Below are 26,081 nucleotides of genomic sequence, written 5' to 3'. Positions count from 1 at the left end.
CAGCATGGGTATATATTATATATAAAACGTAAAGGGACCCCTGACCATTAGGTCCAGTCGTGGCCGACTCTGGGGTCGCGGCGCGCATCTCACTTTATTGGCTGAGGGAGCCGACGTACAGCTTCCAGGTCATGTGGCCATCATGACTAAGCCGCTTCTGGCGAACCAGAGCAGCGCACGGAAACGCCGTTCACGTTCCCGCTGGAGCGGTACCTATTTATCTACTTGCACTTTGTGCTTTCGAACTGCTAGGTTGGCAGGAGCAGGGACTGAGCAACGGGAACTCACCCCATTGTGGGGATTTGAACCGCCGACCTTCTGATCGGCAAGCCCTATGCTCTGTGCCACAGTGCCATCCTGCTGCTCAATTTGATCAGAGTTGTAATACCGGGGAAAGAGAGGTTTTAATTGTGTCTCCTTGAGAAAGAGGGTCACACCTATATGCATAATGTCTGTCCCTCCCCTCCCCCGGAGAAAATACCAGGTTGGGAGAGGCACAATTTAAACAAACAAAAAACAGCAGAGCAGGCTTAAAATCCTCTCCAGATGCACAGCCCTGGACAGCTATAGGCACAAGAATGCTGATGTGCACATGCACATATCTGAATTTTCTCATTCAAACCCCTATGTGAGATATGAGTGCTAAGAAGAGCCTTGCTTGATTAGGTCAAAGGCCTATCTCACTCAAAATCCTCTTCTCAGGTCAAAGGCCTATCTAGCTCAGCATCCTGGGCAACTAGATGCCCATGGAAAGCTTGCAAGCAAGACATGAACACAACTTTGTCTCTGCAGCAGCTGGTATCCAGAGGCATGCCAGCTCCAATACTGGAGGTGGTGCACAGCCATCACAACTACCAGCCTTTGATAGTCTTTCCAGATGCATATCAAACTCATGCACCTCACTGTGGGGGAATTGTGTGAATGGTCTTTCCACATGTTGCGTCAGGACTGTGAAAGGAGTGTGCCCAATGTCACTTGTGCTTCCTAACAACATACAAAGCCGCTATAAGACAGAAAGCATATTTCTGCTAAATGAATATAAGAAGAAGTTAACCTTAGAGGAAATGGAATCCTTGACGTGTTGGCAAGGTCAGTGTCTGGATGAATTACCTGCTGAAGCAAGTGCCAAAGGCACAAGTAGGTTTGTCAAGGAGTGAGATTACCTGCACACTACGCTTTTCTGGACAGCTTTCCCATTATGGGTAAAAATAATAATTCCCTCACTTGGAGATTATTCATAAATGAAGCACATTTTTCTTTCCATGCATATTCCTCATGTGGAACTGGGTTTGCCTCAATGCTTTTGCCCTTAATGAAACAGGAGGCTCCTTGACAGAAGGGGTGGAGAAGCTGTGACTAATTGGCATCAGCTCAGGGCCGGTGTTATGTACTGAGTTGAATAGGATCCAAAAGGCAGCAGTCTGATTGGTCCTAGAAAAATAGGATTCAGAATGCAGCAGTCTGTTTGGTCCTAGAACAATAGGGTCCAGACTGCAGCAGTCTGATTGGTCCACAGGAGCCACCCAATCCAGCCCCAGGTGGAAGTGAATCCGCAACCTGATTGGCCTACAGGTGAATCCCGTAATTAGCCAATCACGTGGGGCCCATTGTGTAAATAATGTATATATAGCAGACATTCTGGGGGAACTTCCATTCCTCCTCACCACTATGAGCTGAATAAAGAGCATGAAATCCATTCTCGACTCCGAGTATATTTCAGCCGCTATGGCCGATAGCCAGGGATGAAGGGAGTCACAGTCCACCAACATCTGGAGGGCCACATCATAGCTTTACAAGCACAACATCCAAGGAATATCAGGGGACTAAGAGCCAAACCAGTCATGCGGTTTATCATGTGATGTGCCCTTGCATACCTTATTTTTCTTAAAGCAGATGAAATGGTGAAGAGAGTAAGGAAATGCTCAATGGGGAAGGGGCTTCAACACTTTGCTTTGGTGCCGGTCAGAATCATACATCCCCCATGCCAGCCATGGGGAGGAAGGCTCCCATTTGCACCAATGAGAGCTCTATAAATAATGGGTGCAGTAGGAGGGTCCATATACAGTGAATTGGGTGTTCCCATTCTCGCATAAGCACAAGAAACAAATATGGTGGTGCAGAGGGCAGGATGCAAATTTCAGCAACCTTGTGAAGGTACATCTAGTCCAGAATCCTGTTTTCACAGTAGTCAACCCCAGATGGCCACAAATAGGACATGAGCACAACAGCAACCTCCCCACTTTCCTACACTAGGTGGGTGCTAATAAAACAAGCCTCTGGAGAGAGAAAGCAGAGAAGTGGTCAAATGTGTGCCAGTCCCCTTTATTTCAATGCCCCCATGTGGTTTAGTGTGGTGTAGGGAAGGATAAATATGTGTGTGTGAATCAGAAAGCTGCAAGTTTTATGTATCCCTGGCTATGTTGTTACTTTCTAGCGTCATGTAGCTGTAGCATTTTCAGGGAATTTTAATAACATGTATATGTAACCTACTGAAATAAACATATTGTATATATTTTCCCTTGCTAGCATTTAAGAGACATTTACATGTAATTGAGGCCTCAGAAGCACTGCATCCCTGTCATCACAGATTTTTCACCCTATTAGTGCAACTAATTTTATCTACCATTTGGGTTTATTATTATTATTATTATTATTATTTATTTTCCATTTACACTTGTCATAAAGAAACACCACCTTCTAAAGCAATGCACTTTTGAAAGGAGTACAGCTAGTTTCAGAAATAATTATTTGAAACACAAACTGAAATGTAATCATATTTGCTTTAAATTAGAAAGGCTAATTTAATAGCAGATAATGTGCAAATCGTTTTCTTACAAGAACACAGAGTAGTTTGTCACAAAACGGCAGCACAATTTGCATTATAATGGGCTTCCTTATCATCCCACAGTATAATTGTTTAGAACATTTTGATACAGCCACCAGCAAAAAACACTTTTAAAGTTGCATCTGAACAGCTGCCAAAATTTATATCGGCACATAAAAGCCTCTAACACTGTATGTGCCCACACATTAACAATGGATCATATGGAGTAGCTATTGGCAAATTAGATTTTAGTACTCTTGCCATTGACCAAAAATACTGTAGTTCGTGGACCTTCTTTGCTTGTGGTCTTGATCTGGGATGGCTAAAAAATAACATGTGGGCTAAATCTGATCCTCAAGGAAATTCAACCTGACCCTGAATATGCCTTGGTCAGCCTGATGGCTGGGGAAGGACCCTGTTGTTCTTAGTAGAACTCTCACCAGCTTTTGATACCATCGACCATAGTCTTCCCCTAGTTCACGTCTAGAAAATGGGTATCAGGAACACTCCAATCTCACATTCAAGAAGGAACCATTGGATAAATGCTTCTTGACCCCCACCAGCCCTGGTGCTATACTTCTGGTGACAGAAGTATAGCGTCCCAATCAAGGGAATTAACAGCACCACTCCACTCTGCCTTGGTCAAACCACACCTGTAATACTGTGTCAAGTTCTAAGTACCACAATTTAAGAATGATATTGACAAGCTGGAATGTGTGCAGAGGAGGGTGACCAAGATGATCAAGGGATTGGAATCCAAGCCTTATGAGCAACAGTTGAAGGAGCCGGGTATGTTTAACCTGGAGAGGAGATATGACAGCCATATTCAAATATCTACAGTACATCTACTGTTTTCTTTTGATCCAGAGGATAGTACCTGAACCAGTTTCTTCACGTTACAAGAAAGGAGATTCTGACTGAACATCAGGAAGAACTTTCTGACAGTAAGAGCTGTACAACAGTGGAACAGACTCCCACAAGAGGTGGTCGGCTCTTCTCCCCAGAGGTTTTTAAGCAGAAGTTTGATGGCTGTCTGTCAGGGATGCTTTCGTTGAGATACCTTCATTACAGGGGGTTGAACTAGATAACCCTTGGGGTCCCTTCCAACTTTACAATTCTATGATTCAACCAAGTATTTTAGCGTTGCTTGTGGTGCTCGGTTTCCACAGTCCAAAAGCTATTAATTTATAATACTCATTGCCTCACAGGCTGTGGAAGCTAAAGCAGTGAAAACTACAAAAACATTACATTGCAATGTGAAATCCTGTCATGTAAGAAGTTCCTTTGGATCATGGTACTTGTATCAGCAAACTTCGTCTGTAAATGCAGATGAATGAGGTGGTGAAATGGGCATTATTCCTTCAGACTTCAAGAAGGGGAAACCTGTGTTTTCCTATGCACCAGAATTAGATTCGAACATAGGAAACTGCCTCACAAATATTTATCCATCAAATATTTATCCATCTAGCCCAATACTGAAGGAAATAAAGACATTTTATATTTGCCAATAGTCATCTGGCATCAGATTGTCACTGATGGGACACCAAGGGCAAGCTGTCTGTCCGATAGAGCTATTTCCCCAACTTATGCCTTTGAAATTGTAATCATAAACAGTGAAGGAAACAAATGCTACAAGTTATATTTATGCTATCACCAGTGGCGTGTAGTTGTGTGTGTGGAGCACCCTAAACACACACACACACACACACACACACACACACACGAAATGAGGAAGTTTAGTTGTTTCGATTTAGTTTGATGCAGCAATTAGGACAAATATTCGTCCCAGGGTGATGAAATGCTAATCTCAATAAAGAACCAAATTAGTATGCAAAAACAACATGGGAAGATTAAAAGAATTATGAGTAATGGGGTCTGAGAGGAAAAGGTAATGGACTCCTTATTGCCAGACAGCCACACTTTATATTTTTCAGGACAAAATCGCCACTTTAGGCCTTTTCCTCTATCTGGCATAAAAATATGCTTTATATATATTTTAAAGACAGAACCAGCACTGTTTTCTTCTTTTCTCTAGCATAAAAATAACAGTGCTCTCCATAGCAAAAGAGCAAAAATTATCTTCTCAGAAGAAAGAATTCAAGGATATGAGAGATTCATGGGTAGATAGTTATTTTAGCTATCTCAGTCCTGCTCTGCAGAGATAAGCGAACTGGTAGTCATCTAGCTGTATCGTTGGTAACTTGCTTTGTGGTGTTCAGAGTCTGTTGAGGTAACAGGAGCAATACTTCAGAGTATCTTTGTATCCATGTGGGTTATCTGCCTTCAGATTTGAAATAAGACATGTGTGGGTGGGTGGGGGGGAGAAGAATCTTGTCTTTCAGATATGAGCGCAGAAGAAGAATACTTTTGCTTGGCAATCTGCCATAAATGAAACAGGAATCTGGACACTGGATGGAGAAGTGTTCATATTGTGAAATTAAACAAAGATTAATTCTCTCTCCCCAGTTCTCATTCGCTGTTTGGTATCTGGCATTGATGCACAGAGAATTAATGAGTGGTACTAGACACCGCTAATGAGTGTCTCTACTTATTAGGAGCTAGATTGTCTACTGGTAATAAATAAAGACTGCTTTATTGACCAGTAAGTTTATCTGCATACTACAATAACTTGCTCAAGCACAGTTTTTTAAATGTAACACAGCAAAGTGAAGTTATTATAGCTACTAGCTAGCCATTCCAACCCAGTCCCAATTTAGCCTTACAACAACATTTTGTAGTAATAATAATAATAATAATAATAATAATAATAATAATAATAATTTATTATTTATACCCCGCCCATCTGGCTGGGCCTCCCCAGCCACTCTGGGCGGCTTTCATAAAAACCAAAAATACAATAAAATATCACACGTTAAAAACTTCCCTGAACAGGGCTGCCTTAAGATGTCTCCTGAATGTCAGGTAGTTGTTTATCGCCTTGACATCTGCTGGAAGGGTGTTCCACAGGGTGGGCGCCGCTACTGATAAGGCCCTCTGCCTGGTTCCCTGTAGCTTTGCTTCTCGCAATGAGGGAACCGCCAGAAGGCCCTCGGCGCTGGATCTCAGCGTCCAGGCAGAATGATGGGGGTGGAGACACTCCTTCAGGTATACTGGACCGAGGCCGTTTAGGGCTTTAAAGGTCAGCACCAACACTTTGAATTGTGCTCGGAAACGTACTGGGAGCCAATGCAGGTCTTTCAAGACCAGTGTTATATGGTCTTGGCGGCCGCTCCCAGTCACCAGTCTAGCTGCCGCATTCTGGATTAGTTGTAGTTTCCGAGTCACCTTCAAAGGTAGCCCCACGTAGAGTGCATTGCAGTAGTCCAAGCGGGAGATAACCAGAGCATGCACCACTCTGGCGAGACAGTCCGCAGGCAGATAGGGTCTCAGCCTACGTACCAGATGGAGCTGGTAAACAGCTGCCCTGGACACAGATTTGACCTGTGCCTCCATGGACAGCTGTGAGTCCAAAATGACTCCCAGGCTGCGCACCTGGTCCTTCAGGGGCACAGTTACCCCATTCAGGACCAGGGAATCCTCCACACCTGCCCGCCTCCTGTCCCCCAAAAACAGTACTTCTGTCTTGTCAGGATTCAACCTCAATCTGTTAGTAAGTTTGGGTGCAAGATAATGAATAGCCCAAGGTCATGCAATGTGCTTCTTGATAGAGAAAGGAATTCTCATCTGGGTCTCTCCATAGTACTAGGACAACACATTAACCCCTACATCATAGCTTCCCCTAATGCTGCTCCAGAGGATCCTTGAATTTCTGACTCTACTGTTTCTGACTGCTCCTTTTCTTTCCAGCCTTGCCTGAGATTTTCCTCTCCTGTACATTAAAAGTTGTGATTTATTTTATTTGACCCTATTTCATCTGCAGGGGAGAAAGGCAGATTATTCTGCTTCAGAGTTTTTCTCTTTCCCTCTTATGCCACTTTCCAACATTGCCCCATAAAGCCAGGAAGGAGAACTTGGTGCCTTCCAGATGTTGTTGGACTACAACTCCCATCACCCCCAACCATTTGCCATGCAAGCTGGGGCTGATGGGAGATGGAGTCCAACAACATCTGGAGGACCACAGGGTCCCCATGCCTACTTTAAAGTGAGCCTGTTTATTTATAGAGTTATATAAAAGGTAAAGGTAAAGGACCCCTGAAAGTTAAATCCAGTCGCAGACGACTCTGGGGTTGTGGCGTTCATCTCGCTTTACTGGGCGAGGGAGCCAATGTTTGTCCGCAGAGAGTTTTTCCAGGTTATGTGGCCAGCATGATTGAGCCACTTCTGGTGAAACCAGAGCAGCACACAAAAACACCGTTTACCTTCCCACCAGAGCAGTACCTATTTATCTACTTGCACTTTGACATGCTTTTGAACTGCTAGGTTGGAAGGAGCTGGGACCGAGCAACGGGAGCTCACCCCGTCACAGGGATTCGAACTGCCGATCTTCCAATCGGCAAGCCCAAGGCTAAGTGGTTTAGACCACAGCACCACCCATGTCCCTTATATACTGTACATTAAACAAAGGATTTAGGTGATGAACATAACACATCCATAAAACAGAATATAAATACTTAAGTCAACATCTGGACAGTGGTACACAATAATCAATGGTCGAGCTACACATCAGAAAAGCCCTGTGTAAACAGAAAAGCCTTAAGACAATGAAGAGTCTTAAGTATCTTGAGCAGGAATCTGAACAAAGTACCAGTGGTACTAGCTAAATGGTAATAGGGAGGGAAATCCAACAGCAAGTTTAGATCTTTAAACAGGTGTTGATGGGAATCTCCCAGTAGCAGCCAGGAGGCTGCATTCTGCATATACAGCAGCTTCTGGACCAAAAACAAGGGAAGCGCAAAATGAGAGAACAAGTGAAACATATTAACATGTGTTACAATCCCATTTTAAATCTACATTAGATATGGATGAAGTCCAAAAAGGGGACAGAGTTACTTTTAAGTTCTTGCATACATAGTTAGTGTTGCTTTGCACATTAGAAAATTATGTTTGACAACTTGACATTTTAATTCCTTCAATCCCATTAAGCTGTTAGGAGATTCAATTACTGCATAACATGGGTCGGGAACTCCTCTGTCTGTAGTGCCCTCCTTTCTTATCCCACTTCTATTTCCTATTGCTTTTTATTAACAGAGTTGGGAAACTCATTAGGAGCCTTGTTATCATTAACATTATTAAACTTTGTCTTCCTCATTATCAGGAACATTTCTATCTCTGCTGTCATTAAGCAGCACATCATTTAGCTCAAAATTACTCACAGGCTATGGAAAGGACGGAGTGTAATCCACACTTTCCTGGACTTTTGTGTGTGTGAAACATCTTCCGGTTGCTTGCAGATTATTTGCAATGCAGTCTCCAAAATATGCCAATTTATTGGGACAATCAGCTCTTTTTGCCAAGAAAGCTCAGGTGTATTTGAAATGACAAGCCTGAGGCAACAATAGATGCACAGCAAACTCGGTTGGGGAATTGGCTCATTTTGGCTGCTTTATTATGGCCAACAATAGCAAATTAATAATGGACAATTGAGATAATGATGGTGGGAATTAACTGAGCTGATTTTACTTTATTTTTTGTGCTGTTCTAGCCACTTAAGCATTTAAGTAGGCAAACAACTACATCATTATGCTTTCTACCTTTAAATATATATGTCAAAGGGGCTGGAGAAGAAGTTAAGACCCAGGTGTGAGCCTGGCATTTAGCAGGCAGATGTTGCTGTTTCATTCTCCTTCAACCTGCTACTCTCAAGCTTTAATTCTTCATACATGTTGCCCATTAGGTTTAGCCATGCTTTAAAGGTGTGGGTTCCGGCCTCATATAACTCTAGTATGCTTGAATCTAATTACTGCATGGAGAAACTAAACCATAGACTAAGTTGTCCCGTCAGGCTTAGCCAATGCCACGACTTCAAACTTTGTGAGGAAATGGGCCACCACTTTGTTATCTCTCTCTCTCTCCATGTGTATTTTAGTATGTAAAGAGCTCTCACCTGGTTGTTCCAAGACATGGCTTTAACCAGCCTTTTTCATTTCAGACCAGAACAGAGTTTGAAACTAGCATTTTTCTATACCAATAGTTTAGAAGTTTTTACTATTTGTAACTAAGCAATGTTTTACTGCCTATGCATCTTTTCTGACTGTTGCATGGACAAAGGACATTTTGGTGGATCCCTGGGCTACCTCAAAAGGAAGCTGAGCATGACAAAAACTCTGCACTGCACCCATGAAAGTCTTGCTATCTGAGGTGATGGCAAGGATGTTCTCTTGTTCTTTTCCCTCCCTGAAACACACAACTACTTCTCCTTTATCTTATAGTTCACATACTCAGTTAAAACTACAGTGCTATGTACACTTTTCTGGGCAGAAGCCTCCTTGGAAACCGTGGGACTTACTCCTGAGTAAGCATGCATAGGATTGTGCCACACATCACTTCATCTAGTTCACCCTGACTTCTTACCAACAAAGTTCCAGTAGACTACAAGGAGAGATGGGCAGCAGATTTGAAAGAGAGTTTCATATTTGGGGGTTATTTTTTCTTGTGGATCGATTCTGTGGTCACATTCACTTGCCTGGGGCAGTTCACGAAGAAGTAATTGCTGGTGCGGGCACTGTAATGCACCCACAGCTAAGTCTCTTTTAATAGATATTTTGTTCAGACAGTTTGCCTGGCAGAAAAACAAGTAGCACAAACCATTACAATGGCTTGAATTCTGCTGGAAGATCTTTAACTTCCATAAGGAATGTCTGCCGTATCAAAACGGTTGATACTGCAGCCCATATCAAAATCTTCACAGTCATCATTCATCAACATTGGATCTACAAATGAAAGCCAAAATAGTGAACTATATATTGGCAAACTGTTTGGTTTGTAAATGGGAGACAAACATTAAAAAGAAATAAACCAACTACAATACTACCAGAATCTGATGCCTTATTATTATTATTATTATTATTATTTATGTAAAATTCACATGCAATGCATGTTAAAGCAGCATGTAATGAAGGAATTACCCATTTCCAGCATGAATTACTTGATTAAAAAAAAGAAGTGACTACTTTAAATGAAGACGTTGAATAAATCAGTAACAATATACTGGTTAATTACAAACTTGGTTAGCTAAAGAAACCTGGAGAGATTTAATAAACTGATAACTGCCTCTTAATTTGCCAGTCATTTGTGATATTTGTTGGGCTGACAGAGAGATGTACCAATCTCTTAAAAGCTCCTTTCATATAAAATGCCAAATCTTATCACCAAAATAAAGAGCTGTTGAGGTGCTTCTGGACAGGAGTTCAATATGGTAAACAGGCGGTTTTGATATTGCAAACGGGTAGGTGGCAAGAGGTGTTTTTGATTCTTTTTTTAAATATATATAGGATTTTCCTCATGAAAGGGTAAATCAATATTAAATGGAGGCAAAATACAGGCTGGCATTCTAATGATAATGACGTCAAATGGATGCTGTGAAAAACTTGCATAAAAGAAGACCACCAGTCCCACAATAAATACCTGTTTGGCTATTGGGAAGCTCCCTTGATCTTGTTGAAATCTATGATCAGGTTCAGATTCTAGAGATCTTCTCTTTTTATAATACTAGCTCTCATGTTTATGAATATACTCTTGATCATGAGTAAGCTATGATGGGGAAAGGGGGGGGGAGTTGTGGAATGGGAGCATTGGTGTCCTTTCTCATAGCTTTCCGGCAGCATAATGCCTGTGTCCTCCTTTAACTCTCCTTCTGCTACAATCCTGATACAACCATGAAAATATTGAGATTCATTTGATAACATCCACACAAAGTGCTAGATATTGGTTCTATTTTTGTTTTAATTTTGAAAAACTGAGTAGTTTCTGAACTCATATAGTCAGAATAAGATTAGACACCCACTTCACATCATTTTAGGAAACTTTATAAAAGTGATTTCTCCATGCTCTGTAAAATATGAATAATGGAGGGGAAATCCACAATATAAACTGTTTCAATATCTGCATGTTCATCATGTAATAACTGCAATATCAAGTGTTGACTTTAATTTGTGAAACGGCTATCTACCTCTGTAGAAAGAGATTTCCTATCAGCTGTGTCCGAACACAATATTAAATGAAAGCTTAGTTCTGCATGAACTAAACTAAGCTTGTTTACTCCCCGCAACCTTCTCTGACTTCCTCTGGCATGATGTCCAAACTGAAACAAAAATACAGTGAGTTTGAACTATAATATGGCCAAACAACTCAAGATCAAACTGAGGTTTCTGATTCTGGCTAGTTTGGATAAACCATGGCTGACTGTCATCCTTGATTGAGAAGAAACAATAAACTGTGCTTAGTAGAAAACAGAAGCAGATCTTTTGGCCATGTAGAGAGAAGAAGTACAAGTAGGTTCATATACATCACATTAACCATATGGCTGAAACAGGACATAATCTCTTTCACAAAATAGTTTCCAATGGAAGCAGTTGCTACACAGCTCACCAATTGCTCTTCTGAGTGAGATCGATTTCAAGCTCTTTCATAGAGTGTTTAAAAACAATGCCAACATCAGAGGCAGATGGAAATCAATCTAGTCGCATGGCTCAGTGATCAGATGACTGCTTTGCCTTGTGACGAACAGTAATGTACAATGAATGTTCCATGTGGCCAGGGACCATTGTCAGTCAAGTCAGCCTGCTTCCATTAAACTTCACTTACCAGTTAATCTCTCTTTAAATTCCTATCCAATCTTAACCCCTCCTCCAATTCCCTTTCCCTTTCAGTTTTCCATCTTGTTTTATCATGCTGTCAACAAGAGCACTTTATTTCCCTCTATTCTTCTCAAAAGTCAATGTATTACAGGGGCTTGAAGCATCATGATCAAGATTGGACAGCTATGGACAATTTAGCTATGGACATTTTGTTTTTTAAATCAATAGTTTGCAAAAGCAAATGTCAGAAGATCAACCTCCCGTAGTTAGTTCTGGTATTTTCCATCACCATTAACATAGAAAAACAGCAGCCTTTCAGTCATTTAAACCCTTACCTCTTGGAGAACCCTCTTCATTTTCAGAAGTAATGTTTTGACAGCTGTACAGTCTTGCATCATCAGTCGGAAGGGCAAAGATTCCATCCCTCCACCATCTTCGATGGCTGCAAAAGGCCACTCCACCGATGGGCTGCTAGCCAGTTGGCTGACACGAGGGCACCTCGCGTCTCCTCGATCCACTTCCTTTGACAACTTCAGAGAAAGATTCCTGTCAAGATATAAGTTAAGATCATTAGCTGCAATACTAATGTTTTCAGGAGAGAATGCCGTAATTTAAATTGGTTAGCTTCAATTTTTCATATCTGAGACCACCAGTAACCCAACCTGCTACATCATCTTAATGTCTTAAGCATCTAAATAAAAACTCAGCGGCTGTACAGTATGTAGCAAGATGAACCACACAAAAACTGCTTAAAAGAGTGCGAGGGGCTGATTCATAAATCTAGAGGCAATGAGATCCAAAATGAACATAAGAAAGTTAAGCGTATAAAGAAGTGAAAGAAAAAGGGAAAGAAGAAAAATAGTACTTCCAGGCAAGAAAGATGATTTACACCATTTTTCCACGAGGCGAAACAGGAATGTGATTCCCACCCCCGTCTCCTCTCCCACAACACTACACCCAGCCCACCACTTCCCTTGCCAGCAGAACAGCCCCCTGTCACCAAAACACAGTGAGAGCGGACATTCTGCAAGGTCTTGTTGCTCATCTTCCCTAGCTTAGGAGTAGGAAAGACGAGCAAGCAATGTCAAACACTGGAACACCACCCTCTTGTCGAAGCTGGCATGAGACAAGGGGAGAGGAAGGTAAGTGGCAAGGCCGCGTCTCAGAACACCTTCCTCTTGGGGCTTTCTGGCAGCAGGGGCAGGTGGGGCACCACCTCTTGTGCTTCCATTGCCTGAGGAGGCTGCTTCAGCCCACCACATGGGTGGGCCGGCTCTGAGTTACAGTAAATCACTGCCTAATGGAAGGCCAACAAAGGGGAATATATTCAAGTCAAGATACACCAGAATATAACAGCCGCTTTTCTTTTCTTTTTTATTATATATGTCTTTCTTTGCCCTCCCAATCTCTACCTAAGCCCTCTATCATCCTACTTTATCATGTCCTTCCTCATAAAGTACAAAATAAAATATTAGGTGGTGTCCCCTGGTGTGACAGAATGTAGGTTGCCTGTGACCCTATTTTAAGACCAATTATTTAAGTAAAGCGAGCTCTATAACCTGATAAGATGAAACATCAGTGCAGTGAAAAGTTTTGTTCAAGGAGATGTGAAAGACCTAGAGAAGATACCAGTTCAATTTGCTTGGATCTGTCTTCAAAGAGCACAACACAATTCCTTTATGCACTCTAAAAGATATCTCTATACTTTAAATCATTAAAAGTAAACACCATTTAAGCCCTGGACAAGAGGAGATGAATACATGAATGGCGCCAAGTTTTAAGGACAAAAAGCATGACAAGAGTTTAAGTTATTGTGAGAGAGAGGAATGGGAGGACAACGATGTATGGCACCTTGAGCACCAAGGAGGAAAGGTGGGATATAAATGTAATAATAATGTTAAATAAGTGCTGGTTTTCCATCAGCAGTTTGGAGGTAAAACATGTGCAAGGATTTAAGGGAAAGTCCCTCATTCAGTCTTTAGCTGCACATCCCCCCCCCAACCCGGCATGATCCTCAAGAGCATGGATATTAATCACACTTTGAAACTCTTATTATATTGAGGCAGTGTTGCAAGTACAGTGGATACAAACTAAGAAGATTAAACACAAAATAATCTGAAAATCTTTGTGTCAGTGAAGCTTAATTGTATGTCATCAGTTGTATTTCCTTATTACTGTGGGTCCACATTTTATATTTTAAGCAGGGGTGAGGCAATGCCTACAACCGGTTCCATAAGCAAATGGAATATCTAATAACTAAAAAACAAAAGTGGGCACATATTTGTACATGCCAAGTTATATGCATAGATACTAATAGTGGTTTTTTAAAAAAAAACAAAAACCCGGACATCTCACCATAGGAGGGAAGATGCGTGGTAGAGCGTGGTGCTGATAACTTGCAGGTTTGATCCCTGTATGGAACAACTGCTTATCCCTGCACTGCAATTCTGTAATTATATGATTCTAAGTAAGGTGACCTGTGTTCTTGCTCACTGCTTTCCAGGTGCTGACTACTGATAGGCAAGTTCAAGGACCCCGTTTCCCCTTCTTAAGGTTCTTTGGACAGCAGTTCAACTACAGGACTGTCTTCTGTAAAGTAAGACAGATGGCCACCCTATGTTGTATTTCTGATCTTCCTCTCCCTGATCTTCCTCTTCCTCTCCCTACATCCCTCATCCCACCAAGAGCTGCATGAATTAGATTCTCTGTTTCTGCTCTTTAGGTTAATTCATAGCACAATCAGCCATGACTTTGCCAGGCACATATTCTCATGTATGCTAACCAGATGCATATGGTTGGACATTGCCACATACTCAACATGCAAAAAGATAGTCGACACAAGTTTGTAAGTACTTTCTTGAAGGAGTGGAAAACTGGATAATCAAAAGTAGAGTAAATGGGGGGGGGGGTGAAAAGAGAACAAATATATATATATATTTAAGGAGCAATGCCAAATCAAAATGAGATGGCACATTACATTGCAGTGACTTTCCTATGTCAGCCAAAAAGCTGAGCATCAGATCATATTGCTGAAATTTTTACAGGTGTGTGTGTGTGTAGGTAAATAAGTAAGCCACTCTTTCTGGATTTTTATTTCCTTCTTACTGATCCTCATATTTATGAGGTTTGACAGTTTATAAGAATTTAAACTTCACCGACACCAAGATTCAAAGATTACTTAGCTTAATCTTCTTAGTTCTCATCAGCAGGGCTTGCAACAAAGCCACAGGAGAATGAGCTGGAGTACAAAGAATGGGCTGCTAGTGCCTTCACTTCTTGACACCAGCTTAGCAAGTGAGAGACAAGCAAAACGGTCTGCCTCAGAAAAGCTCTACCAGCAGATCAAAAGGCCACAGTGGGCATTATGTCAGAGATGTTCATTCCCAAACAGAACTTTAGACAAAATCATAGTTAGATTAGGAATACTGTAGTGATTCCTAAGCAGTAACCTGATGGTAAAATCCCGAACCAACAACTTAATAAGAAGCATATTTATTATTTCCAAAGAACTTTCAAATCCAAGGACTGCACAAGGTAAAATCAGACAGAGGCTCTACCCTCATGATGGCAATCTACCGTATTTTTCGCTCTATAACACGCACCCAACCATAACACGCACGTAGTTTTTAGAGGAGGAAAATCCGTAGGCATGCCACCCGTAGGCATTCCCTCCATAACACGCACAGACATTTCCCCTTACTTTCTAGGAGGAAAAAAGTGAGTGTTATGGTGCAAAAAAATATGGTACTTTTATTTTCTAAAATTATGCACCACAGCAAGGTGATCCACAAAACCAATCTTCACAGAAAATCCTGCACTGTTCTAAACCTTGGCATTCTTGAATTTGAGCGGCATATGTCTGCAGATTAACTCTGTGACTGAACCACAAAAAAGATGCCTAAGTAAGACATCTGTGGGGTTAAGAAAGGCCGCAAATAGCCAATTAGGAGACTCTACAGCATTCTAAAGTGGTGGTGCAAATCAACAAGTTGCATACAGGTTGGCTGTCATGGGTTGAATGAAGAATTTCAATTTGCAGCGCTTTAATTGCAGTATGACAGTGTCTGGGTAAAACAGAGCCCAGGTTTTTAATCATCCATGAGTAATTTATTTCAGTCAGTTCAGATTATTCCAACGAGAAGAGTTTTCTTTTCCACACTTCTACTGGTTCTTTGTATGAGCACGGGGTGACTCCAAGTGATTCGAACAAGTACAGTGTTCTCTGTGGGCAAGGGCTGTCTGAAGTGAAGGAGTCTGCCATGTTTGCAATGAGGAAGGACAGTAGTTTGCAGTCTCGTTCTAGACAGACGCAACTCCCTAACTATCCAGGGCAAACATCTTCATATTTAGTCAGAAGAAAGGGTCACTGAGTTGAGTGGGGCTTATTTCCTAGCAAGTCTGTATAGGATTACACTTATAATTATATTACACTTATAAGTATTATACTGATTTTACACCATGGTACAAATCTCCCCCACTCTACAAGGACTTCACATTTACCAGGCCATCACTATAACGCCACAAAACAAATGTTGCTAGAATGGATCCAGTTATGTGATATATATATATATATTTAAAAAATGGATATTACACTATCAACAAACCTCACATCTTTTACTGTGGAATCCTCTTCCCTCATTCTCCCTTGTAGGTCTTTGGATTTCCATAATACTAAATTTGATTTAAGCCAATTTGCATTCTGATCCAGAAACCAATTCAAGTTCAATTATGGTGATTTCATTCCACTGACTGAAGTCAATGGAGTTAAATCAAGCCAAGTCCAAATAACCAAGTCTAACTGGCTTGTGTATCAGCTTTCCCAGCTCTCCACACTTCCCTTTTTGTTAAGGGCTAATACTTTGAAAATGTGTATGACAGACAGGCTAGATGATTAAAATGCATAGTATGGGGTAAGGTGCATGTTATTTGACATTTTACAGCTTTTAGCACTGAGCATCATTTATTGCCAATTTTCATGCTGTGACTTTTCAAAGTCACCTCTGAGAGGAAAATCAGGTTAAAAAAAGAAGAATATGCATGCATGCATGTGCACACACTGCACACAAATGTACACTCTATAATGGCCCAAGCAAGGGTTGTTTATAAATTGTTGTACAGTTTTCCACCCATTGATGAAATCCTCCTGCAATCAAATACTTTTAAGCTTGCAATCAAAGAGTTTGCATAAGGAAAGAAATGTCCAAACAGTTGGAAGAATTTCCACATTATACATTCTTAAAGGCCTTGATGAAACAACTTTAAATTGAGCATAACAGAAAACTTTCTGCACTCTACAGTTCCAGCTTTCCAGTCCTTCAATTCTTTCCATTTCCAACCATCTTGAATATTAACACTATACTGGTTGATCTGTCTTTCATCATATTGTAGTAGAAGCAGAAAACTGTTCCAGCATGTGTGAGTTTGAAGAGTCCTATTTCCTCACACATCAGAAGAAGCCCAGATGACAAAGAACTCAGCCCAGAAGACTGGCTGCAGACAACAAGGCAGGGTAAATAAGAAGAGACCTGCTGGACCAGTCCCATCTAGTCCAGCATCCTGTTCTCACAGTGGCCACGCAGTTGCCTATGTGAAGCTCATAAGCAAGACCTGAGTGCAACAGAACTTTCCCCACTTCTGAATCCCAGCAACTTGTATTCAGTGGGACAACTTGTTGGCCATTCTTGCACTAATCTGATTGTGATATGCAATATTTTTATTCTTTAAAAAAACCCAACAACTTCTACTTGGCCCTAATCTGTCTAAGTATTCTTTCAATACATCCATGGAACTAAAGTCTATTGTTTTAATGGTCTCCACTGCATTAATTAAAATGTCCACACACATTTCTAGACTCTAAGTGCTGCAATGACCTTTTCATGGTCCGATTTAAAACACAGACCAGAAATTAATTAAGTGGATCCGTTGCTAGAGAGAAAAACCTGAGAAAACATTTGTCCGAAGGAATATACAGGCTGAAAGAAATGCCTAGGCTCGCTTAGCAATTGAAAGGATGGAGTAGAAAAATCCATATAACCCAAGAACAGGAATGAACAGCAAGGATACATCAAGACTAATGACTCCAAAAGTAAGAACATGCATCTCACGAAAAGAGGCATGTGTGTGTGTGTTGCATTTTCCAATTCTGTAATCGTTACCAAGAAACACAAACAACAAGCAATGCAAGTCGTCCACTTTCTACTCCTTCCCATTTTTCAGCATCCAAATCCACCTTTGAGTCTCCCAATGGCAGAAAGTAAACCATGTTCTGGTTTGCCTGATTCAGAGTTTTGGGTTTCTGGTTTTTACCCTAACATGCTTGTTCTGAAATAACGGTTCCTGTTTAGAATAAATTTCACTGTTTCACCTACCCATTCTTGCTGACTATCTTGGTTATTTGGAAACTGTCATGTTTCTCTTTCTACCCCTTATTATTTATTTGTTTTGTTTATATGTTTACAGGACAAACATAATAAAATAACAATCCATTAAATAGCTTGATGCCAAAACATTAATTCTGGCGCCATGAACTTATTTCACTGCAGAGGTAATTCCATAAATGGGCACTACATCCAAGAAGGCTCTTTCTCTGGTGATAACCTGCCAGAGATCAGTCCTAAGCAGCCCTGAAACCTGAGTTTTCCTTGGAGGGGAAACAGGGGAAACAGAGCCCTCAAAACATTGCTGGACTGCCAACAACTTTGAGAACTGTTAAATTGTTAGAGCGTGTTGAATTTTTCAACTTTCAACTTTCAAAAATGAGAGGTGCTAAAATTGTGATATGACTTGGGAATTCAAAAGCTATTTTGGCTAAATTAATATAAATTGGTTTTGTTTGGCAAGTAGAATGTGTGTGTAAAATTGTATAAAAATCATTAAAAATGATTGCCAAGTTCTTGCAGTTATATTAATATTATTTTTATTTTTATTTAGTATTACCTGACATTTTCAGAAGGTTTTCCAAAAGCAATTTATGTGCTTCTTCAACAAACGTTGGCTTATCAAGCTAAATGTTGTCCAGTCAAAAAATATTATCAGATTTGAGTTACCCAGAAACATATTTTAAGACCCCTCACTGAATGAATTTGCAAAAAAATGACAACCCCTACATTATACCCAGGTATCAGTGGTCCAAGAGTGGAAGTATCAACACCAGTTGTCCTGGCTGACTCTGAGACCTAACCATCATCCCTAGGGCGAGAAGATCAGGGTTGATGGTAATCCAGAAGGAGGTTTTTTGGTCACTAGCAAAATGCTCAGCTAACTGCACATGGCTTTTGGGGAGGCAGGGGAAGTACATGTAAGCACCCACCTGAATCAAGGCCTGTCTGTGAGCCAATAACAGGTGGAGCCTCCAGCAATTATATAAGTTCTCGGTCTGAACTGCTTCACTACTGAAGCTCCCAAAAAACCCACTTTCTTAAACTGGAGAAATGGACACCACTTGCCTTACCTCTGACGGCAATGAATTCCATCCATCAAAAAATAAAAACTGGGTTGCTTACTCAGGGTCAGAAAAGAGGTCATGTCAGGAGCTCCTGGTCTTGCCAGAGATTGATGATTCTCTTTCAATTCAGTTTGCTTTTCATCAACAGGTAAAGTAATCTGAATTGGCAGTGACTTCAGAGGTACATATTTCTGTGTAAATAGGCCCAAGTTATTTCAGCCCTTTACCCTACTTCACTCAGGAGGTGAAATAAACTATTTCCAGCATGATTCATTTTCCACCATGGATACTGTATTTCCACTGGTTATCCCAAATTGAGTCTGCATTTCAATGCAGAACTGACCTAATTCACAGTTCCCAGACTAATGCATGTATCCAAATGCAGTTATCTATCTATCTATCTATCTATCTATCTATCTATCTATCTGCATACAAAACTGTATATTTATCATGCGTACCACATGAATATTTAGGGAGGTATGAATAGAAACAACGAAATGCATATAACATCCATATTTAGGGAAGAAATGCTTGTAATATAAATGATTACAATTCTAATTCTGCTTATGTTATTACACAAAATGGAATGGAACAAACATGATTGAAAATGGATAAAAGTGAAACTGACCAAAATTGACTGACTCATGTCTCCCTATCCTAAATCCACTTTTTATCCATTTCTATCCAATTTACTTTCTATTACGAAGGGATTGTTAACAACTGAATGCACAAACACTTCTACGAGTGGGAGTAAAAAAGGAGGGTGCCCATTGAATGTACATCCCACTGACAACAAAAAACTAATCCACAGATTGGGCTCTGTTGTTATTTTCCCAAAGCTTTTGAGCAGCACTAACGCCCAAATGCTTTGTATTCTGACCAAAGTGTGACCATGCTTATGTATTATTATTACTGTACCTTTACTCTGGTGTAAATTGCTTCAGGACATTTTGTAGTAGGATGCAATATATAAATTTAATTAACCTAGCCTAGCTTAATCCAAAAGATACTGCAGTGGTATTTTATTTACTCAGACGTAAGTTCCACTGAGTTCAATGAGATTTACTTACTTGTGAGTGTAGGATTACAGCCTGAATGTGCAACCCATTTAAAGTAAAGGGTAGAATCTGCACTTGGATGAAAATTCCTGTTCACACCCTCAAAAATATTCAAGACATCACATGAGGTTTTTATGAATAACTGAGACAATGGAATGGCTAAGTCAGTAAAAAAGAAAGGGACAGGTTTCACTGTAGAAGAGTTGTGTCTAATTGCTGAAGATTCCTCACATCCATAATATAAGTAATTTGATTAATCAGTGAGGAAGAAAACTGCATCCATAAAAACCATCCTATTTCATGATCGTATAAAAAAGTAAGAAGATAATGTTATTGTTAAAAGAGCTTTTATGGGAAGTCCTGTTTTATGGTCAGTTAAAGAGGAGCTTTAATGGATTTGAAGACAAAAAATACAGCTAACTTGTCAATTCCTTTTCAAAAGATTGAAACCTAGCGCTTCTCTCCCCCCCAATGGAACAACTTCATAGTTTGCATTAGTCTTTGATTATTATTTAACAAAGCATGCAGGAAACATGCAGTCCTATCAATAAGCATCTGAATTTGCATAATGTATGCCATATTCTGCTAAATAAAACAACTAGCAAAACATGGGGTTTTGACACTGTTAATAAAACCCAACAGAAGGTTTTGCTGCCTATATTGCTACATGTCAAATTTTCCTTCCTTCAAACTGGCTCAAACTATTAATTACCACCCAGGTATAATTTGGAGGAAGCAATATTTACAGGGCACCCGTGGAAAAATAATAAATATCACACAAAGGACCTCAGACAGGCACAAATGTAACCAAGACTAAAAAGGTAGCCTTTGAGTTTGTAAGACCTGGAAAAATGGGGGAGGCCTGCTTGATAATATCTCAGTAAGGCTTTGCGGGGGGGGGGGGGGCGCGACAGAACCTAGGACTGTGTGAAACTCCAAAGAAAAACATAGAATCATATAATTGTGGAGCTGGAAGGGACCAAGAGACAGACCAAAATCAGATTCAGATAAACTGATTTATTAAAAAGACATTGTTTACTTGATCTGTCTAGCTTTGGGAGAGGGAAGATGGAAATAAATGTTATATGGAAAAGCACAAGTTATGTATAACCTTTTTATAAAGTAAACTCTCCTAACGTTGATACAGTATCAAAAATGGAATATATGCATTTCCTATTTTCCTACAGTGCAGCTGCTAAGGTGTTGAACATAGGTAACTGTATGTATCCACTAAAGGTTGTTGCTCCATCTAGCTCATCTGCTGTCTGCCCTGACTATCAGCAGCCTTTACAAGGTCTCAAGCACAGGTCTTTCCCTGCCCTGCAACCTAAAATACTTAAACGGTGATGGAAAATCTGTAGCCCTCCCATCAGGCCTATTCAACATGGTCAATGGCCAGGGATATTGGGAGTTGTAGTCCAGCAGCATCTAGAGGGCAGTGTTCGAAACTCCCATTGTTCTAGGCACATTTTACAACAGGGAATTTCATTAGCGTGAGCAGTTTCTGACCTCTGATCACAGTACTGCGCTTAAGATTTCAGATTAAAACTGCAGAGTGGAAGGAGAGGAGGACCTTTTTTTGCCTCCCCACTTCCAGCTACTCTCTGAAGACTGGAGAAGAGACTGTCTTAAGCATATGGACAGGGGAAGGACTAGACCATGTGAAACATGAACATAATATTTTAGGGGCAGCTCATTCATTTTTAGCTTTGTATTCTTGTTATAGAAATGTGTCCCTAGACATTCTGTTGTTGCGCCCATAAACTAAATTTAAGGTGCTCCTAGCTTTCATATCTCAGTTTCTAACACTGCTAGAGGGTCAGAGGTTACACACCCCAGGTTTACAATGAAAATCAAACATCATATATGCAAAGCATGTGCTCCACCACTAAGCTATTATACTTCCCCAAAACTTCCCACTTTACCTTTATTTAAAAAAATACGCAAATACAAACTGCTGCTCACAAACCTAACAGCATCTCAGATATCTGAAAATCCATTAAGAAATCTTAATGATGATTTATTTCAGAACAGAATGATAGGCAAAGCTTTCTGCCAAAATATCCTTTCGAATGGTCACCTCCACATTAAAAAAGAAAGAAAGATCAAGCATCACAAAAATGTGGTGCAACCCTTCATAGAAGACCATGAAAGACAGGTTGTCTGTAATGTCAAATCATTAAACTTTCTGCCAAAACATCACCATCATTGTCCTTGCAGGGCTGTTGCGGAGTGTAGCCCAAGTTAGTCCAGAGGAGATGTGCCCGCCCACCCACAAAGGGTCATAGGGCACATTCTGGAGCAAGCAGCTGACAAAATGATGAATGAACAGCTAGGGATTCAGAAAGTTTAAAGAGCAGAGGAAGCAGCATGAATGACAATAATAGGAATGTTCCTGTCTGAAGTGTCAACAATGTTGACATTACAGGCAACCCATCTTGCAGGGTGTTCTCTGCAGTGGTGCATCAAATTTTTGTGATGTTCGATTTTTAAATGCAAAAGCTACCATTTCAAAGATGCAAAAAGGCCCACAAAAAACTTGCCTTCTACTATTTTGCAGTTTCTTTCATAACCATTTGCAGTCACCCATCACCCTGATTAGCTGCTACTCAACCCCATTTTTTTTTATTTCAAATAATATTGCAACCATTTCCGCTGTCTCATTTTGTGAGCTGATCCACATGTAATGGCACATTGAACAGCTCTCTTTAAAGTCCCCTTGCTTTGAAGTAATCCTTGCAAACACCTGGATTATAATTTGGGGGCGGGGTAGAGATCTCACAAAGAGCTACTTTTGGATAGCAATTAAAAGCAAAATTTGTAATAAATTATAAAGATTAGACCTGGATTTCTTACCAGTCAATATGCATTACCCCACTTAAATGTATGATGTACAGACAGTTATGGTCAGGGACTTCTTGAGGGTCCCCAGCTCAGCAAGAGGACCATGAATAAGAACTCCCTGGACAGGCTGCAGTAAAGAGAAAGACTCACTGAAGAAAAGAGGCCAGTGGAGAGTTCTTGCTCAATGACCCTCCAAAATCTGCAGCCTTAAGTGTTTGATGCGTTAGTGTGTTTTTATCTTTTGCTGGAAGATGTACAGAGTGGCAGCGGCAACCCTGTCAGATGGGTGGCATATAAATAATAACTTTATTTATTGTTTCATAAAATGTATACACTACTTTGTTGTTTAAAAAACAACACCTCAAAGCAGTTTACAAAAAGATTAAAGCATAAAATCAGGGGGGGGGATACAGAACATTAAAACATACCAGAAGTTAAAAGACTAAAACAGATTAAAATTTGCATCAGCATTTCAAAGCATCTGGGTAGCTTTGTTAAAACAATGATGTTTTTAGCATGTGCCGAAAAGAATACAATGAAGAATGCAAAGAATACAAAGTGTAGGTACAGTCACACTATGCAATCGAGTTCTTACAAATGGGTACCTAAAACACAATGGCCTATTCTGTCTTTTTGCAGAATTTCTAAATCATAAGTGCCACTAATCAATAAAAACAAGCAATGAAGAGAAACATCTAACTCAGGGATGGGGAACCTCCATCCCTTTTCACAGCCTGCCCCACTTGATTCCCTTCAGCAATAGCTGTGAAATTTGTGATAAGTTTGAAATCGGGAGATTGTGATTCTGATCAGAGATTATGGCTCAGGAGAGAGGAAGGCAGCCTGAGTCCGGCTGTCCGTGATGCAGTCTGCTCTTTTCCTCCATGAGCGGATCACTACATTTCCATGCTGTGCGATGAAAAGGATAACCCATTTCTCAGTGCACAACTTGGAAATAAAGTGAGCAGCTCATTGAAGGTTGCACCAAGCTGGTCCAAATGGATTTGAAAAAAAAGCAGTATGATATCATTCTTTGTATGGAATGATTTTAGAGTGGGAAATGAAACCCCGTCCTATCTGAGCTTTTCTTTCAGACAGGTGTTGCAAAATGTGCACATGCTTATTAATTAATGGAATCAAAGCTTAATTTTCAGCAAAGATGTTAGGGGACACAAAAAAAGCAATAAACTAATTAAGTGTGTAAATTAACCTAATTGCTTTGTTCTCATATTACACAATTACCCAGGGCCAGAGCATAATGATGATATTCTACAATACTCTAAAAAGAATAATCTGGAGTGGGGGAGTGGCAGTGCTGGTGGTGTTTAGGCTTTTTTGAATGCTTTCAGACTCTTCTAATTTATAGAAGATTACTTTGAAGAAGAATATTCTAAGTTGGTAGTACCCAAACTTTACTTTCCCCATGAACCACTTGAAAATTGCTGAGGGTCTTGGCAAACGACTTAATGATTTTTCTGCCTGTTTTAGAAATCATATTTTTATTATTTCTTTCTGAAGCACACCAGCACTGCTTTCTTCTTACTCTGCTTTAACCTGCCATGTTGCTAAAGCAAGAGAGACTGTGAAGGGGCAGCAGGTTGAATAATGCAAATGTACATTCTGACCAATGTAACTTTCATACTCACATTACAAACACAATAGGTACAAAAACCACGGTGTAAAAACAGCCTGAATCTTGCCCTTGAAACTGCAATATTAATATGCAATGCATAACAATACTATATTTAGAGATATATTTCCAGGATCATTTTAGGGGATATTTCATTAAAATCATCATACAGAATACGGAGGAAACAATGTCCTTGGTGCAAATATCTGGCTCCATCTTTATGCCACCATAAATGTTATCTCTTGCTCTCACTTTTAGCTCACTGAAGAATACTCGACATTTCAAACCAGATAACAGAAGCTGCCTAGAAGCAAAGGGGAAGGTTTCCCCTCATACTTGTTGCCATAAACACTGATCCCAATCTGTATTCAATTGTCTGTGAAACAAAAGCCAAGGATGCCAAAGTCTGGCTCTACACAAAGAGGGGGGAAATGATAAAAATCCTATTCTGCTATCACTTCCCCAAGAGGATGTCAGCCCCTAACGAATGACGAATTCTGTGAGAGACACTTGCCACTAAGGGAGAAAGTTCAAATCTTAAGATAAGGCCGTCAACTATATTAAATATACTGTTTTGCACCTGCTTTGTGGGGAGATGATGAAAGTGATACTGCAAATAGCAAATTAATTCAACCTTTTTATTATCTTGATGCCACATAGTCTGGAAGGAAAGTATTGATGTTTTATTTAAAATCCTAAAAACGCCAATCCTGCTACCCCAAGATACTCCACTGAAGACATTGACAGATTTTAAATGATCTGATTAGGAGAGAAGGAAGCATCATCTCAATTGATCAGCCCAAAAATGACATAAAAATAAGAGCTTCAAGCCTTGTGTTTTTTCCTATGAGGGAAGTTGCTAATGGGATTAAAAGGTATCAACTAGTTGCATTGCTTGAATAATAAACATTGTTCTTATGAAGCTATACTTTTGAGTTCAGCTCTTAGACCTATATCTAATTTATGAAAAGGCAATGACCTCCATTGTTCTGAAGTGCTTAGGAGTGTAAATCACCTTATTTATATAAAAGAAATCTATAAAACAAAGATCCCTCTATTAACTTCCAAAGCTGAGAGTCAGAATTTGAGATCTGAGATTATGAACAGGTAATATCCAATTAGAGATAAAAAGTGCATAGGGTGAGGGAGGATACTTTTCACCCATTCATTACTACTTAAGAGCTTGCCCAAGATTTTGAGCTGCTTGGAACACTCTTCCAGTAAAGCAAGAGAGGGGGGAACTGCCTCAACCATTCTACGAAGCTTACGCAACCTCAAAAAGTCTGACAAAACGAAGTTATTTTATCTTCTGATGGGGGCACAATCCATGGATTAAGTGAGGCAGAATTCCTGCAGTTAAACTGTTTGAATTCCAATTATCTCAATTACAATAAAAACCAACTGCAGTGGCTAGTGTACTCCCACATCATATTGTACTGTGTTTATCATATCATACTAATACACTAGGACTCTCTGAGAAATCTGCTTCCCTGCAAAATATATGCCCTTGGGTATGCAGCATTCCACCTTGCCATCTGGAGACAAGAACAGCATTCAGATTCATCATTGATTATGGAAATATATC

General features: G+C 40.2%; 1 protein-coding gene across 6 annotated transcripts in view; it reads right to left on the bottom strand.

Annotated features, from left to right (window-relative positions):
- The window catches only part of CCSER1 (coiled-coil serine rich protein 1), a 726,914-nt gene that overhangs the window by 424,338 nt on the left and 276,495 nt on the right, over window positions 1–26,081 (bottom strand). For all 6 annotated transcript variants that reach the window (XM_082236373.1, XM_082236372.1, XM_082236374.1 and 3 more), the window contains one exon: window positions 11,856–12,066. In XM_082236373.1, the coding sequence (XP_082092499.1) occupies window positions 11,856–12,066 (211 nt within the window). The remainder of the gene's footprint in view (window positions 1–11,855; window positions 12,067–26,081) is intronic.

The sequence above is a fragment of the Podarcis vaucheri genome (genome assembly GCF_965113315.1).
Source record: "Podarcis vaucheri genome assembly, chromosome: 9".
In the NCBI taxonomy this organism is placed as follows: domain Eukaryota; kingdom Metazoa; phylum Chordata; class Lepidosauria; order Squamata; family Lacertidae; genus Podarcis; species Podarcis vaucheri.
The sequence above is the reverse complement of the archived record's forward strand: the minus strand, read 5'-3'. Positions and strand labels throughout refer to the sequence as shown.